Source organism: Rhipicephalus sanguineus, chromosome 5, assembly GCF_013339695.2.
Source record: "Rhipicephalus sanguineus isolate Rsan-2018 chromosome 5, BIME_Rsan_1.4, whole genome shotgun sequence".
NCBI classification, from domain to species: domain Eukaryota; kingdom Metazoa; phylum Arthropoda; class Arachnida; order Ixodida; family Ixodidae; genus Rhipicephalus; species Rhipicephalus sanguineus.
In genome coordinates this window covers 41,308,319-41,323,811 of record NC_051180.1, presented here as the reverse complement: position 1 = coordinate 41,323,811, position 15,493 = coordinate 41,308,319, and the positions used below count along the sequence as shown (strand labels likewise).

Here is a 15,493-nt window from a genome sequence, read left to right as displayed (position 1 = left end):
ACAGTGCGCGGGCCTCTAGCATTTCGCCTCCATCGAAATGCCACCGCCGCGGCCGAGATGGACCCCGCGACCTTCGGGTCACCGCCCGAGCACCGTAACCACTACACCACATTGGCGGATTCTGGCCACCTAGCATGGCCGCCGACCTACCCTAGACTTCTTCTTATTTATTCAATAAGGTTCATACTAACGACGGCTCGTCACCAGAGCCCGGGATGCGATTGTGGCTAGAGGTTTCCTGGAGTAAGAGACCTTCCCACCTGGAGTGACCCTGAGCATGCGTGCCGAGAACACTGTCTCAGAAATAAACATTTAATTAATTAATTAATTCACTGAATCCTTTTCGTGGTAAACAAACGTTTTAATCTCGAAGCAATTAGCCACTTGCCTGATTGAGATGTAAAGAGAGCCCCGGACGCGGCTTGCGTGGGCGCCGCCGCCGCTGGGGGCTCAGCATATGTTGAGGCACTGGATGGGGTGCAGCTTGCGCTGGCTCATGCAGCGGCTCAGACACTCGGACTCGCCCCGCTTTGGAAGGTTGAGCGACGAGGCGCGCGATGCGGGGTCGTCGGGGTTCCGCCGCTGTCCGCCGTACCCTCCTCCGGCCGCCACCTGGGCCAGCGCCGCGTCTGAGGCGTCCACCGACGAGGCGGCGGCTGTCCCCCGAGGCCACGAGTAGGGCATCTTGTCGGGCAGTACCAGCGGGAAGAGCAGGTTGAACAGGCGGCCCACCTCTTCCACGGCCACCTCCGGGTTGTACTCGGACGACGCACCGGCTGCTGCGAGGAACAAAGAAACACTGTCTTCAGTTATATGCTGCGGCTAGTTCACTAAGGGTGCGTTTTTTGTAAGGGCTCAACTTAAGAGCAGTTTCTGGCTGTGGAACACGTGACCAGCAGGAGAAGAGCAGTGAGCATCTGGTGGTTATCCCACGCTATTTGCCTTCGAAAATTTTTAAGTTACTTCTTTTTTTATTTGGGCATAACACATACACGGTTCGCCCGTGAGGTAAGGCAAAAGGAGGCTTTGCCTCACTGGGGCAGCGGAAATAGCGGACTTCAAAGTTACGAATCAACTAGAACATAATCAATCAACAAGAGCATAAATCACTAATGCAGTAACTAGTGACACTTAGTAACAGCAACACTTAGTAACATCACTATTGCAGTAACCAAACATCCTTACTATTACTGAAGTTATACTTACATTAACATTTGTACAACACATCCGAATCCGAAGCAAGAAACATGTTCATTATTAAATGTTGAAATTCACGTATGTTTGTCATGATCCAGTGATATTTGAAAATGTTCGCGCTAGGCGATGCGTAAAACGAAAAAAATAAGAGTAAGGAACGCTCGAAGTCCTTCGTGATTGTAGAAAATGGCTGGAGACGACGTCGTTTGAAAGCTTGTGTTGTCGAGTAACATCATGCGAGCATTCAGACAAATGCTGGCTGGTACTGGTTCTTCCTCAGCATCAAAAATAAATATCCTGTACCCGTAATACATTTCTAACGCGTGGATATTTCTGGACTTTATTCTGAAACGTGAGAGTAAAAACACTGACTGACATTATCAAAGCAGCACGAAACCTACATATGGCATCATCAAATGATATCGTTGGTGTCGTGGTACGACACCAACGATACGACTTTGATACAGGAAGGAGATGTCACCTATATTGGACTAAAAGGTGGCCTAGGGTCATACCATGTTGACCGAACTGAAATTTGTTCATTTTAGATATGTAAGAAACGGAAAACATGGAAGACGCGCAGCGAGGAAGGGGGTCAGGACAAACACCGCTTTCATATCGAGCTAGTGTTTTTTGCCCGTTTGTTCACCGTGCTCCCACGTAATCCATGCCGCTTTCGTATTTGAGAAGAAGCCGATGGTTCTGCAGAATGTCGTCTTATATTGCGCGCACTGCAGTATGTGTATTTCTGCGTCATCGTGGGGCACGTCACTTCTGTGTTTCAATATACGTGTACCCACGCAAAAGATTCAAGTGTTTGTGAGCGTTGAGTTTAAAGAGAACGAAGACTCCAACGAAAAAATTATTTAAAAAGCTCCCGACGTTTTGAAGCCCGGAAGACGAAGCCGGTCAGGCTTCGATACGTCGGGGAATTTTAAAATTAATTTTGGCTGGAGTTTTCATTCCCTTTAAACTCAGTTGTACCCCCAACCGGGCAAATATCTGCCGAATGTTTACATTTATGAACGTTGTGTCTACTTTCCGCCTCCATTTTCGTCCTTATTTTAAATACATGTCTTTCTTCACGAGCACAGCATGACAAACTATATATTTACAAGGATATACACAAGGCAGTTGGGACAATGACAAAGATATCGTTGTTACATATCTTTGTCATTGTCCCAACTGCCTTGTATAGGGTTTACTGGCCTCGTCAAGCTGTCCATAAACAGCTTTTAGCCAGTGAACCTCTCCAGATCCTGTTTCTTTCTGGGAAATAAAATGATTTGATTTGATTTGATTTAAATGCGGGGAGTTCTGTTCCGAATCTCTCACAGAAATCGTTTCGACAATCAGATTATCAGGAAAATCAGGTAGTTCGTATGGCAAAAAACTATCTCAACAGAGGTGCCCTCTCATACGCAGTAAACGCCAACAAACAAACTGTGTCTGATTATTCTCACTGCCTCGAAATATACATAAGCCCCCCCTACCCTCCTCCCCCACCGCACGCCACCCCGTTTCTCCCTCCCTATAAAGAATAATACAAGTCCTTTATAAAAAAGCCGGCAGATCCCACACATTGTGGGAATCGATGTAATGCGAAGCAGCCAGCAAAGAACTGCATACATCGTCTTGTATGTCACTAAGGAAAATGCGTGTCATGGTTTTCATGTTAACTCCTATTTTTTATGTTCGTCACACAGTAATGTCGCGCAATACCAACTTCGGGGTAGATCAAGCTAGCGAAACGGCCGCCAGCGCACCATGAGCGTGGTACGTAAGTCATGCTGTACATGACACGCGTGCCATGATTTGCATGTTAGCTCGTGTTTTTACGTTCGTCGCAGAGTCACGTCGGAAGATACCAATTTCCGGGTAGATCAAGCTAGCGAAACGACCGCCAGCGCCCCATGAGCGTGGCACGTAATTAATGCTGTACATGACATGCGTGTCATGATTTTCATGTTAACGCGTGTCATTTATGTTCGTTACACAGTCACGTCACACAATACCAATTTCGGGATAGATCAAGCTAGCAAAACGGCCGCCAGCGCCCCATGAGCGTGGCACGTAAGTCATGCTGTACATGACATGTGTGTCATGATTTTCATGCTAACTCCTGTTATTTATATTCGTAACACAGTAACGTCGGAGGATACCAATTTTGGTGTATATCAAGCTAGCGAAACGGCTGCCAGCGCCCCATGAGCGTGGCACGTAAGTCATGCTGTACATGACATGCGTGTCATGATTTTCGTATTAATTCGTGTCATTTATGTTCGTCACACAGTCACGTCGCACAATACCAATTTCGGGATAGGTCAAGCTAGCGAAACGGCCGCCAGCGCCCCATGAGCGTGGCACGTAAGTCATGCTGTACATGACACGCGTGTCATAATTTGCATGTTAACTCGTGTTTTTACGTTCGTCGCACAGTCACGTCGGAAGATACCAATTTCCGGGTAGATCAAGCTAGCGAAACGGCCGCCAGCGCCCCATGAGCGTGGCCCGTAAGTCATGCTGTACATGACATGCGTGTCGTGATTTTCATGTTAACGCGTGTCATATATGTTCGTTACACAGTCACGTCACACAATATCAATTTTGGGATGGATCAAGCTAGCAAAACGGCCGCCAGCGCCCCATGAGCGTGGCACGTAAGTCATGCTGTACATGACATGCGTGTCATGATTTTCATGTTAATTCGTGTGTTATTTATGTTCGTCACACATTCACGTCACGCAATACCAATTTCGGGGTAGATCAAGCTAGCGAAACGGCCGCCAGCGCACCATGAGCGTGGCACGTAAGTCATTCTGTACATGACATGCGTGTCATGGTTTTCATGTTATGACTTGTCATTTATGTTCGCCATACAGTCATGTTACGCCATACCAATTTTGGTGTACATTCGATTAACCAAGCGACTAGGAGAGCACAAAGTCGTAGGCGAATAGATAGATAGATAGATAGATAGATAGATAGATAGATAGATAGATAGATAGATAGATAGATAGATAGATAGATAGATAGATAGATAGATAGATAGATAGATAGATAGATAGATAGATAGATAGATAGATACGCTCAAAGTCGCAGAAGTTCGCTAAGAAATGCTTCGCATTTAATAATATGCCGCATTTTTTCGGGATGCCTGGTTTGGTAGCTCGCTTCTTCGAGGAACGCAGTGGGCTATTCCCTCGAACGTGTGTCGACAGCTGGTTGTTTCGCAACAAAGTATCACGTCCTAGTTTCGCGCGCTAACAAATACTGCTATCGGCGGTAACCAGAAATATCTATTAAAAAAATACATGAATGTCATCCAGGAAGTGAATTTGGCTGGCTGACGCACATGTGCCTCATCCAGTCGCCTGGGCTTTACGCCAGTGTTCAATCCAATATTTCGAACTTGATCGCATCAATATGACGCAGAAGCAATATCTCAATTTCTTGAAATCGCAAAGCTTTTTTTAGCTTTAGTGTTAGCATTGCATGTTAGTATTGCAGTGACTAGATAGCTGGCCTGTCTAGACAAGGTTTCGGCTTCGACTGGTTGCTTTTTTTTTTTTTCTGCAAGTTGGCGTTTTCATATTCAAACCATACGCAAGTAGGGCAACTGAGAAACTGAAATATATTATCAAGTAACTTGTTATTTATCTTCGGCTCCGCATTTTTTATCGAGCTATTTCCACCTGCAGATCTTTCGCCTAAATAAATTTACCAAATAATTTACTTAGCCGAAATATGCCACATGTTTCAGAACCTTTTCCAGCAAAGTTGCTACGAGTTACAGATTTTGGTGGAGGCGGCGACTTAGTACGTGATAAAACCGGCGAGTGTACAGAAATGCGGTCCTCTAAGGTGCGTCGGTCCACGCATATTTGTATGCGCCGTTTTCCAATAACTGATGCTCTCTCGATCGTGGGCTTCTCGGCGATCAGCTGCATGCGATATGGAAATCTGATCTTTTATCGACGTCACTTGTCGGGTCACGTTGCCACATTTTAATGTTGCCTTTCATTGTTGCATTTCGTTGTCTCACGCGCGACCGTCGTTGCTGCCCGTAGCAACAGAAGTGTCGCGCTGCTAAGCACGCGCAGGTGAATGTCCAATTGCCGGCATGGAGGAAGGAAAAAAAATGCAGCCAGCTCCACTTCGCAAACATTGTCAAACAGCGAAGCCTCTCCTTCAACAGGCTATCGTACTTCTATGTTTTTCGAGTGTTCCCTTCGATGGCGCTTAGCTTCGACCTTAGCTTCGACGACACGCCCGTTCTCGCGTCAGCTGTCGCTGACGATCATGTCGGGCGGCTTCTTCATCGGGAGAACGAGAAATGTTGGCCCTATACCGAAAGCGCAAATTTCCGAGCAATGACACTGACACGCTCTTTTGTACTCCATTGAGCTTCACCTTCACCCCACGTTGGCGCATTTCTGAAAGGTTCACCCCTCCTCCGAGCCTCGACATCCTTCGCCCTCGCCCTCGCAGCACGTCGCAGCCCTCCCCTTCCTACCGAGCCTCACTCGCCACAATGCGAGACCACGTGATCACCGTTACGCCAACGGACGGGGAAGCCTCGACTAAGAACTGCTTCGCTGTTAAAAAGTTAGGAGGGAGCATCGCACAATGAGATAGAAAGAAAGTCATGCACGCCATAGAGTTTCCTACAATAGAGGGAACTCTGGCGCTAGTGTCTATGGGCGCTGCAACGCATGGCGCTTCAGCAAGCACGGGAATGATGGGTAGTACACGGATTTGTCTAAACTTCGTTCTTTCGGCTCCGCTTGGCACCGCGTCGCCAGCATCCGCTTTGTCGAAAGACGAGGTTCAGCAAAGGTCAGCAGTTCCACTTCGCCACTTTAACTTTTTTAGGCTCACCGTTTCAAATGTCGTCACGAAGTTCACAACGGTCTATTCTTTAATTCGAAAGAAAACCAAAACACAACAATAAACAATGCCACAAGTGCGTTAGAAGCCCGCAAGTAAGACCAGGCAAATCCGTGTACTACCCATCGTTCCATGGTGGCAGAACGATCACAGCGTCAGAGTCCCCTCTAGTTAATTTTAGGAAACTCTATGAGGCACGCACACGTCAAGGTTCGCTTGTTCTTATTTTCTCGGTAGGGGAAGTGCTCCTAATTTTTTTGTGCCCTATGCTCTCCGGCACCATTCGCGGCTATTGTAAGGTGCATGAGCAATCCATGCATCTTCACCGCACTACAGGGAGCCAGGAACAACAACAAAGAGATGGTGCATCTGGCATTGCTGTCTGTACGAGCAGTGTTCACTTTGCAACACCGAACTCCGCCGAGTCATCAAGAAGGCGACTTCGTCAGTGCTGAAAAAAAAAGTCACAGTTTCGCCGCAAGGCCGAAGCAATGAATGCGATAGCAAGAAAGTAATGCTATATGAAGTGAGGCTCGCCAATGGATACTTTCAGTTTGAACAGCGCTCCTGTTGCAAAGGCGGTCGAAGCAGCGAAGGAAACTAGCGTGCTTCAAGTGTCGAGCTGTGACACTTGATAGTTCGCGCTCATCTTCTGTTTGTTCGTTTAGCGGCGTCCCTTGAGCTCGAGTGGCTTTCGTACGCTCCGTAACATGAGCGCGGACACCACGGTGAAATCGTGAAACATCCCTCTTCCCCTCAGCACAAGAAAACCGCGCGAGCAGACAGCGGAAGGGCAAGGTTCTCCCTGCGAAAGTATAAGAAGAAGCGAGCGAGCTCGCCGACGACTTTTAAATGCACCTGTCGCGCTCCTAACGCCATCTCGCTGGTAATGAAGAAACGATTATAAGCGCAGCCGTCTCTGAGTCCGTCCATCGGTAAAGGGTGTGTATATAACGCTCGCCGTTGCCTACGTGGAGGATCTGCGTTTCGTGGCGTAGTGGCTAGCGCGACTCGCTGCGGAGCAAGAGGTGCCTGGTTCGATTCCGCGCTTCGGAAGCATTTTTCCGAATTTCTTAGCGAACTTCTGCGACTTTGAGCGTATCTATCTATCTATCTAGCCGCCTACGACCTTGTGCTCTCCTGGTCGCTTGGTTAATCGAATGTACACCAAAATTGGTATGACGTAACATGACTGTATGACGAACATGAATGACAAGTCATAACATGAAAATCATGACACGCATGTCATGTACAGCATGATTTACATGTCACGCTCATGGTGCGCTGGCGGCAGTTTCGCTATCTCTATATACACCAAAATTGGTATCTTGCGACTTGACTGTGTGACGAACATAAGTAACACTAGTTAACATGAAAATCATGACACGCATGTCATGTACAACATGACTTACGTGCCACGCTCATGGTGCGCTGGCGGCCGTTTCGCTAGTGTGATCTACCCCGAAATTGGTATTGCGTGACGCGACTGTGAGACGAACATAAATAACACACGAGTTAACATGAAAATCATGACACGCATGTCATGTACAGCATGACTTGCGTGCCACGCTCATGGTGCCCTCGTGGCCGTTTCGCTAGCTATATATACAACAAAATTGTTATCTTGCGACGTGACTGTGTGGCGAACATAAGTAACACTAGTTAACATGAAAATCATGACACGCATGTCATGTACAACATGACTTACGTGCCACGCTCATGGTGCGCTGGCGGCCGTTTCGCTAGTGTGATCTACCCCGAAATTGGTATTGCGTGACGTGACTGTGAGACGAACATAAATAACACACGAGTTAACATGAAGATCATGACACGCATGTCATGTACAGCATGACCTGCGTGCCCCGATCATGGTGCGCTGGTGGCCGTTTCGCTAGCTCTATATACACCAAAATTGGTATCTTGCGACTTGACTGCGTGACGAACATAAATGGCACGAGTTAACATGAAAATCATGACACGCATGTCATGTACAACATGACTTACGTGCCACGCTCATGGTGCGCTGGCGGCCGTTTCGATAGCTTGATATACACCCAAATTGGTATCTTGCGACGTGACTGTGTGACGAACATAAACAACACGAGTTGACATGAAAATCACGACACGCATGTCATGTACAGTGTGACTTACGTACCACGCTCATGGTGCGCTGGCGGCCGTTTCGCTAGCTTGATTTACCCCGAAGTTGGTACTGCGCGACGTTACTGTGTGACGAACATAAATAATAGGAGTTAACATGAGAACCATGACACGCATTTTCCTTAGTGACATACCAGACGATGTATGCAGCTCTTTGCTAGCTGCTTCGCATTACATCGATTCCCACAATGCGTGGGATCTGCCGGCTTTTTTCTTTGGGGCTTTTATATATATATATATATACACACTTATACATATACGGTGCATGACGGCGGCGACGGCGACGGCAAAATCCAGCCGAGAGTGTCCATATAATTGCTATAGCAATAAAAAACTGAATGCTGCAATCGTCCCGTGCCCGATAGCACAACCAGAAGGATCACAGTGCACTTCCTTGGTTCCTATTGACGCCCTCATGTGAAGTGACCTGTCAAAAAAAAAAAGGGAAACAAAGAAAACAGAAATACCTCAGCAATGAGCGAGGGACCACGAAGGTGCGCGCAGTTCAGTCCAATTTCCGCCTTAGCTGCAAGGTAGTTTCGCACACTTCCACAGTCGAGGAATGTAGTGAGCGCTTCACCGAAAGGGAGTTGTTGTGAAAGTGATGAAGGCAACTACTCCCTATTGTTTTGCCGGAAATTGACGGGACTTTGTTTTGGGGCACCTGGCCGACGCCTTGCCTTTCGCCGTGACCACGAGAGCGTGATACGAGCTCGGTTCCGCCACGCGCAACAAAACAATTGCCTCGATGTTTACCTCTGAGGATTTTACGAAAAACAACGAAGGCGTGTCTACAGGGTCAATATACTGGAGGTTTGCGAGTACCTTTGTTTCTCCAAAGCCTTCAGCAACACAAGCAGTCATTGTTAACGCGATAGCGTTAAAGAGCTCGTTTCGCAGAAATTCTGGTGTCGGCGTTGGTGTCGTTGGTTGTGAGATAAAAGTCATCATGTCCGTGACCGAAAAATAAGGAAAGATGCAAATAAAATAATTAATAAAAAAAAACTTCGGTCCGAGTGAGAATCGAACCCAGGCCGCCTGCGTGGCAAGCAGGTGTTCTACTGCAAAGCCAACTATTGCTTTTTCTTTCTTTGTTTCCGGTTGTACATCACACAAACGGGGACAACAGAATTATGTTACAAGACACCACAAACAACTACTGCTTGAAACTGCTTCGAAAAAAAAAACACTATATGAATGTCATGTAGTGGAAGGAGTCTCCTTAACGCGTGTAATATTGCGTGACAGAAGCGTAGAATCGCGCCAGGCGTCAAAACACGTGAATTGAGCAACGAGTGGGTGTTTTAAAGGCCCACCCATTACAAAGCGCTCAGACATATTTAATCATCATCAGCAGCAAAAGCTTCAATAAATTGAGCAGCTGCGTGGGTTCGCGTGTTGCCTCGCGGACCAGTAGTGGGCCCTGCGCTAATTCGCAAAAGGAAGAATTATGGTGTAGCGGGCACTTGACATGTGTACGTTGCAGTGGGCATTCTAGGATCGTTTGAAACAGCCAATGTTACGGGCACAGTCGTTCATATCCTTACGGCACGGTTGAGGCATGCACCGAGAACCGAAGCCAGGGTAGCAATTGAGAGGGCGATGCGCACGGGGCCCGAATACGCTATCACGTTTGTCGCTTTACTGTTTGAAATCAGGGGCGTAGCAATGATTTTATATTGAGAGGAGCGGTTCTGCATATAACCAAGAGGAATAATAAAAAAAAAAACTGGTAAAGAAGGTTCAACCTTCCAGCCCCGTACCGCCTGGTTACACCAATGGTCAAAATTAATAGTGTTCACGCTGTGTCTTCGCTGTGGCACAGCGGAGAACTGGCCCATCGCCGCTCGTACTCCCCGTCTACCGGCATGTCTAGCTTCGAGATGCGTGGCTTCCTCCCCGGGAGAACGCAGCTATAGTCTGCGCACTATAGAGCGGATGTTACGCGCGATGTCTCTGTCGGCGGGCATGGCTTAGCTACTGCGCATGCGCGGCTTGTCCAGGTGATGCGGTATCTGGTGGCTAGAAGACGCGATGCTTGCTTCCCCCTTTCTGTTTGTAGCCGTGAGTAGTGGGATCTGCCCAAATTCTGTGGCTAGTGGCACATACCCGTTCATGATGATGATAGTTTTCGGGCATGGTCTCACACTTCGCACCGAGCTAGAACAACTTCATTGTTAAAAATGCCATTCTGTTAGTTTTCATTCCGCAGTGGATGAAAACACGTTTTTCTTGCTTGTCTGCTGTTTCGTGCAGAAATGACGGCATCGTATCACAGCTGCGGTTGAAATGGCATTTGAAGCTTATGTACGTTTCTTGAATGTCGTGTTGCACATTTACGCTCATTTACGCTTGAATTGAATGACAGGGCTACGAAAGAAATTTCTGCGCTTGACCATACAAGCTTCGTTTACTGCCTGCCTCATGTCATCGTTGCATTTGTTGCTTTCGTAGATATGGTTTCGGTGACGTGCAGTGTGGCCAAAATTTCGACGAACCATTGTTGTGGAGTTTATTTCGGGCAATGTGTGGCCGTGTTCTTTTTTTTTTTTTGGGGGGGGGGATGTATGTACTTCGACGGCATTTAAATCCACATCTGTCTGAGGGACGTGATTCTGACGCAATTTCTCTGAACCTTCTGATTTTTTTCTTCCATCTCTAATAATTTTCAATTAACGTAGAGTACATGTAGGTAATTTCTGCACATTTTTTAAATGTACGCAATCAGTCATTTGTGTTTGGGCTTTTATCTGCTCAGATTGCCTTAGCGCGTGTAGCACGATGCCGCCAGGTTTAATCTTGTATTTTCTTTCATCTTAGATTCGAGCTTGAATATACGCGAGAAACTTTTTTTTCCAAGGTTAGCTTTTTTCTGTCGGAATATGAGCGAGAAGTCCCCTGTATTCCTTCAGAAAACTTGACAATTTGCGCTGTTCCACCATGTCAGGAAGCACGAACGTTTCTTGTGTTTCTTGTGTGTGAACATTGTTGTTGACGCCGGAACATTGTTTATGGCGCGTGAACATTGCTTGAGTGAACGGACAGTTTTGTGAACGGACTTTATTGTTACTGATGACTTCATGATGCAAATTATTATGTAAGAGGAGTAGGCCGAAGCCATACCTAGGCACCAACCTCTCCTTAAACACATTTAATAATAATAAAAAAGAGAGTGATGTATTTAGTTTTTTAGAAACATGGCAGCAGGCAGTGCATGGTATTTGCAGAGACGCATCGCATACGTGCGTCTAGTCTCTTTCTAATTTCTGTATTCGTTTCGTAATACGGTAAGTATATGAAGACAGCGTGTCTGCTCACGCTTGTTGAACAAGCGCCCAGAACACTGCGTTATGCTGTCATGGCAATTTTAGAAACGAAATGCGATTTGGCGTGGGCGCCCTTCAAGGTGTTTCAGAATTAGTCTTCGCAAGTGACGCAAGTCTGATTCGAACAAACGACGTCAAAATTTTCTCATTATGTAGGATGAATGACCTGGTGTTCGTCTAGTGTTGTTTTGGCTCTCTGCGCAGTTTTGAGAAGAGTGAACTGAAGGAAAAAAAATAATTATAGCAAAAAACATCCTGCGGGAGGTATTTTCTTCAGATACGTGCCGACATAGATGGCGCTAATTATGCGGCACTCACGCTGAATGTTAAGACCCAGTTCAGAAATATCATTTTAGGGAGGAAGATTTTGGCACTTAAGCGCCTTTGCGACAATTGAGCGAAACAAAAGAAGTTTGTAATGGAATCGTTCGTTTGATTTGGGCTAATCATTAAGAAACGAGGTTGCCCCGTGAAGCGAAGACGAATCGACAAATTAGTTTGCGTAGTCGCTAACAAAGTCTAGCTAATTTGGTTTTCAATGTGTGAAGTGCCGTAGTGAAGAACGTGTGCTCAAATAAGGCAATTGGAGACAGCTTTTGGGTACAGCAATAGCATAGGTAAAGGAAACAAGGCCTTATTAGCCGGTGAAGTCTTTGTGTCTTATGCACCTTTCCGTCGTGCGTATGATGCCCTTAGCTGCAGCGAGACGCCTAATGAAATATGCGCTGCTCCGCTGCTTTTTCCTTGTGTTAAGTGTCGCGCTAAGCTTAGAAGCCTGCAGTGATTGTACTTATTTACCTTGTTTTCTTCACGTAGTACTATTTAAGTGTTCCTTTCAGTAAAAGGAGGACAGGAAAATTAACGACGTCAGAGATTTCGAATTTGGATTGACATGCTAGCGATATAAACAAGCTGAAAGTTGGTTAACGAACAGGTATAGTATATACGGGCAAGCTGATATTCGCCCGATCGACAAGCATTTTGCTCGAAAAACTGGGGCGTTATAATTTAAGTATTACTTCTTCTACCTCTCATGCAGCCCTGCATTTTTGTATTTTTTATATTCGCTTCATTGAACGAGCACCCCATATCACGTTAGAAAACCTTAGTTTCGGGTGCTTCGCTTCGAAAGACCATCCGGGTTTATTTTCCCTCGTGACAAAGATTGGCTCGTTTGGCAGTCCATGGAATTTTCAACAGGAGAACTCGAAACAATTAAGCGATAAAAAAAAATCACGTGTTCGCAATGTCCGCAATTTGCACCCATACGTTAGTCACCAAAACGATAACTCTGGAGACTTTAAATAAAAGATGTATTTTGATCTTGTGGCTAACAACTTTTTCTTTCAGTCTTTGAATGTCGACACCCGTTGCCCTCTTTCCTAGAGGTATTATTCGCCGCACTTTATTTAGCAGAGAAGCCACCATTATCTATCGCTAACTCTGGAAGCACGTAGCCTTCGACAAAACCTATTAGCGTTATCATTTTTTTTGCTCAATGAAAAGGTGGCCGTTGTATGCCTTACGCTTCCCCAGGGGAATAACAATTACGGTCATTTCCGTCATAGATATAGAGCGTCGTGCGTGCATACGTGCGTGCGCGCATGTGTGTGTGCGTGTTGTATGTGTACTTGTGTGCGCGCGCGTGTGTGTGTCTGTTTTTGTCTGTGTGTTCGTGTGTGTGTGAATAAGTTCCGCACGCGCCATAAATGGGTTATGGTTTAGCGGGGGCCAATCCATTACGTCTTGTATGCGAGAGCTGCACGACGTGGCAATGAGGTGTTACGCAGACTCGCCTTCCCACTCTTTATGCGTTCCATGCGTGGCCTCTTTCGTAATCCACAAACCTTGACTGTAGCGCGAACTGAAGCGCTATACAAAGGACCACATATTGCTTATCGCTGTGTTCGGAGCTGCAGTAAACCTTTTGTTTGACCTAGTCTGTCAGATATACTGGTAAAGACATCCGGGCATGAAGAAAAGAAAGCAGAGATGAGGAAACATTGTGGGAAGTGGACACACCGGCGCTCTCCCTGCCCAACGGTGTGGGCGACGCCACATCGGAAGCGAGATCGTCCATCCGTGACTACAATTTCGATCACGACGGCGACGACGACGGCGATGATGATGATGATGATGATGGCGTTGAGGAGGAGGAGGAGAAGGCTATACCCTTTGTAGCGGACGGGCACATTTGTGCACCTTATCGTATAGTAACTACAAACATAAATTCCTGTGTACGTAGCGCCATCTCTCGCCGGTGGCAACGACGCCCTGCCTTAATTGAAAGGGAAATAGGCGGAAAACAATCATACCCGACGAAAAGAATTTACTTCTCAAAAACGACTCCCAGTTCAGTACAGAAAAGACCCACTGGAACCTTCTGGTAATGCAATGTCGCACTACAAAGCCGGTTACCCAGAATATTTATAGTTTTACAATGCGGCCTCATGCGTTTCTGATAGGCGGCGTTCAAATGTGCTGGGAAATCACACGCTTTTGTAGCGTGATACTGGCGATACTGCAATTTTGCCAGAACGTCTCGGCGGGTTTCTGCTGTATAGAATGGGGAGTCGTTTTCGATAACTAGTTTCATTCATCAGACATCAGTCTTTTTCGCATATTTCCCATTCAGTTACGGCAAGGCCGTTGCTACTGCCGAGAGATGACGCCACATGAAGATTTCAGCAAATCCTTAGGCATGTATCAAATGGGAGTTGCAATGGGGAATCCAGGCTGGACGGGGGCTACATTGGGATCCAGGGTACCACAACTCCATTTGGTTTCAATAATGTTTATTTGGCCCCCTCCACCTCCACCCCCCCCCCCCCTTCTCGTGCCCCGCCTTCAAGAATTTATCTGAAACACCCGTCGCGCTAGCGAATGAAACGTTCGCATAAAAAGAAAAGCAGCTCGGACCCTTCTACCCAGACCAAAGCTGCCCATGACGCACATGCTAGTGCAACGGCGGTCGTCGAACTTAAAGGTGCAGTGATTTGCAGCTCGTCGGTAAAGTGCACTCTGACCGGTCCGTGAATTAGTACTAAACGGATTAAATGAAGCTGACCGAACTTTGAGATTTATTAAGTTCACACGAATGCTTCTTATTTGATCCTACCTTCCATATTATACAGAGTGCCGCCTTTCACTTGCCCCGGACAAAACACGAGCTCGGTAACGCTTGTATTCGAAAAGCAATAACGAATCGGCTATCCTTTGAGAAGTAATAAAGAACGGTGGACGGGGGGAGGGAGGTGCATTAAGTTCTCAGTGGCGGTTGAAATGCATGCCCTGAAGCAAGTTTGGTACACGAAGCAGCTGAATATTTGGGGGATAATATTTGTCGCAGGAGAAAGGTCATTGCTCTTTCTCAGTATGCTTTTATTTCCCGGGCGAAGCAAATATACGGTGGACGGGTACCAGGTATTCCTTTTGAAGCGTCCAAGCGGGAGAACGATGCCGCCATGCGTAAAACCAGTTTCCCAAGCAGGACTAATCCCTAGGTGTTCAGTAATTGAACTCACTCTCAGCTTCAATAGCACCAGCATCTCTTTTTAAGCTGCATCAGTGCTTAGATGCTAGCGGCCTTATTTATTTTAGAAACGGGGATGATTGTATATTGTCGGGAGGGAAAAAATAGATTACGGTAAGCCGCTTAAAGTCACTTCAGGATGAGTGACTCATGAGAGGCTTATCAAACTCTAACTCGCGGGCGAATGGTGCAAAATTTGCAATATCTACATTTCTGTATGCCGTAACTTTCGTGTATGTTACTCGCATGAGCCGCGTCTCTGTTTTATTTGCTTATCATCCGTTCATTAATTCGCGTTATTTTAAGGCATGGCCGGTTCTGCATTGACGCCCAGAAAGTATAATTAGCGACGAAACATGATCGCACATTCGCAATTTCCCTCCCGCTA

General features: G+C 46.5%; 1 protein-coding gene across 2 annotated transcripts in view; it reads right to left on the bottom strand.

Moving 5' to 3' along the window:
• Positions 1-393: 393 nt before the first annotated feature.
• LOC119393536 (uncharacterized) overlaps positions 394-15,493 on the bottom strand; it is a 144,897-nt gene continuing 129,797 nt past the window's right edge. Inside the window, exon 2 of one of the 2 annotated variants that reach the window (XM_037660603.1) lies at positions 394-779. In XM_037660603.1, the coding sequence (XP_037516531.1) occupies positions 451-779 (329 nt within the window). In that variant the 3' untranslated portion in view covers positions 394-450. The remainder of the gene's footprint in view (positions 780-15,493) is intronic. The other variant, XM_037660605.1, reaches the window with a different exon arrangement.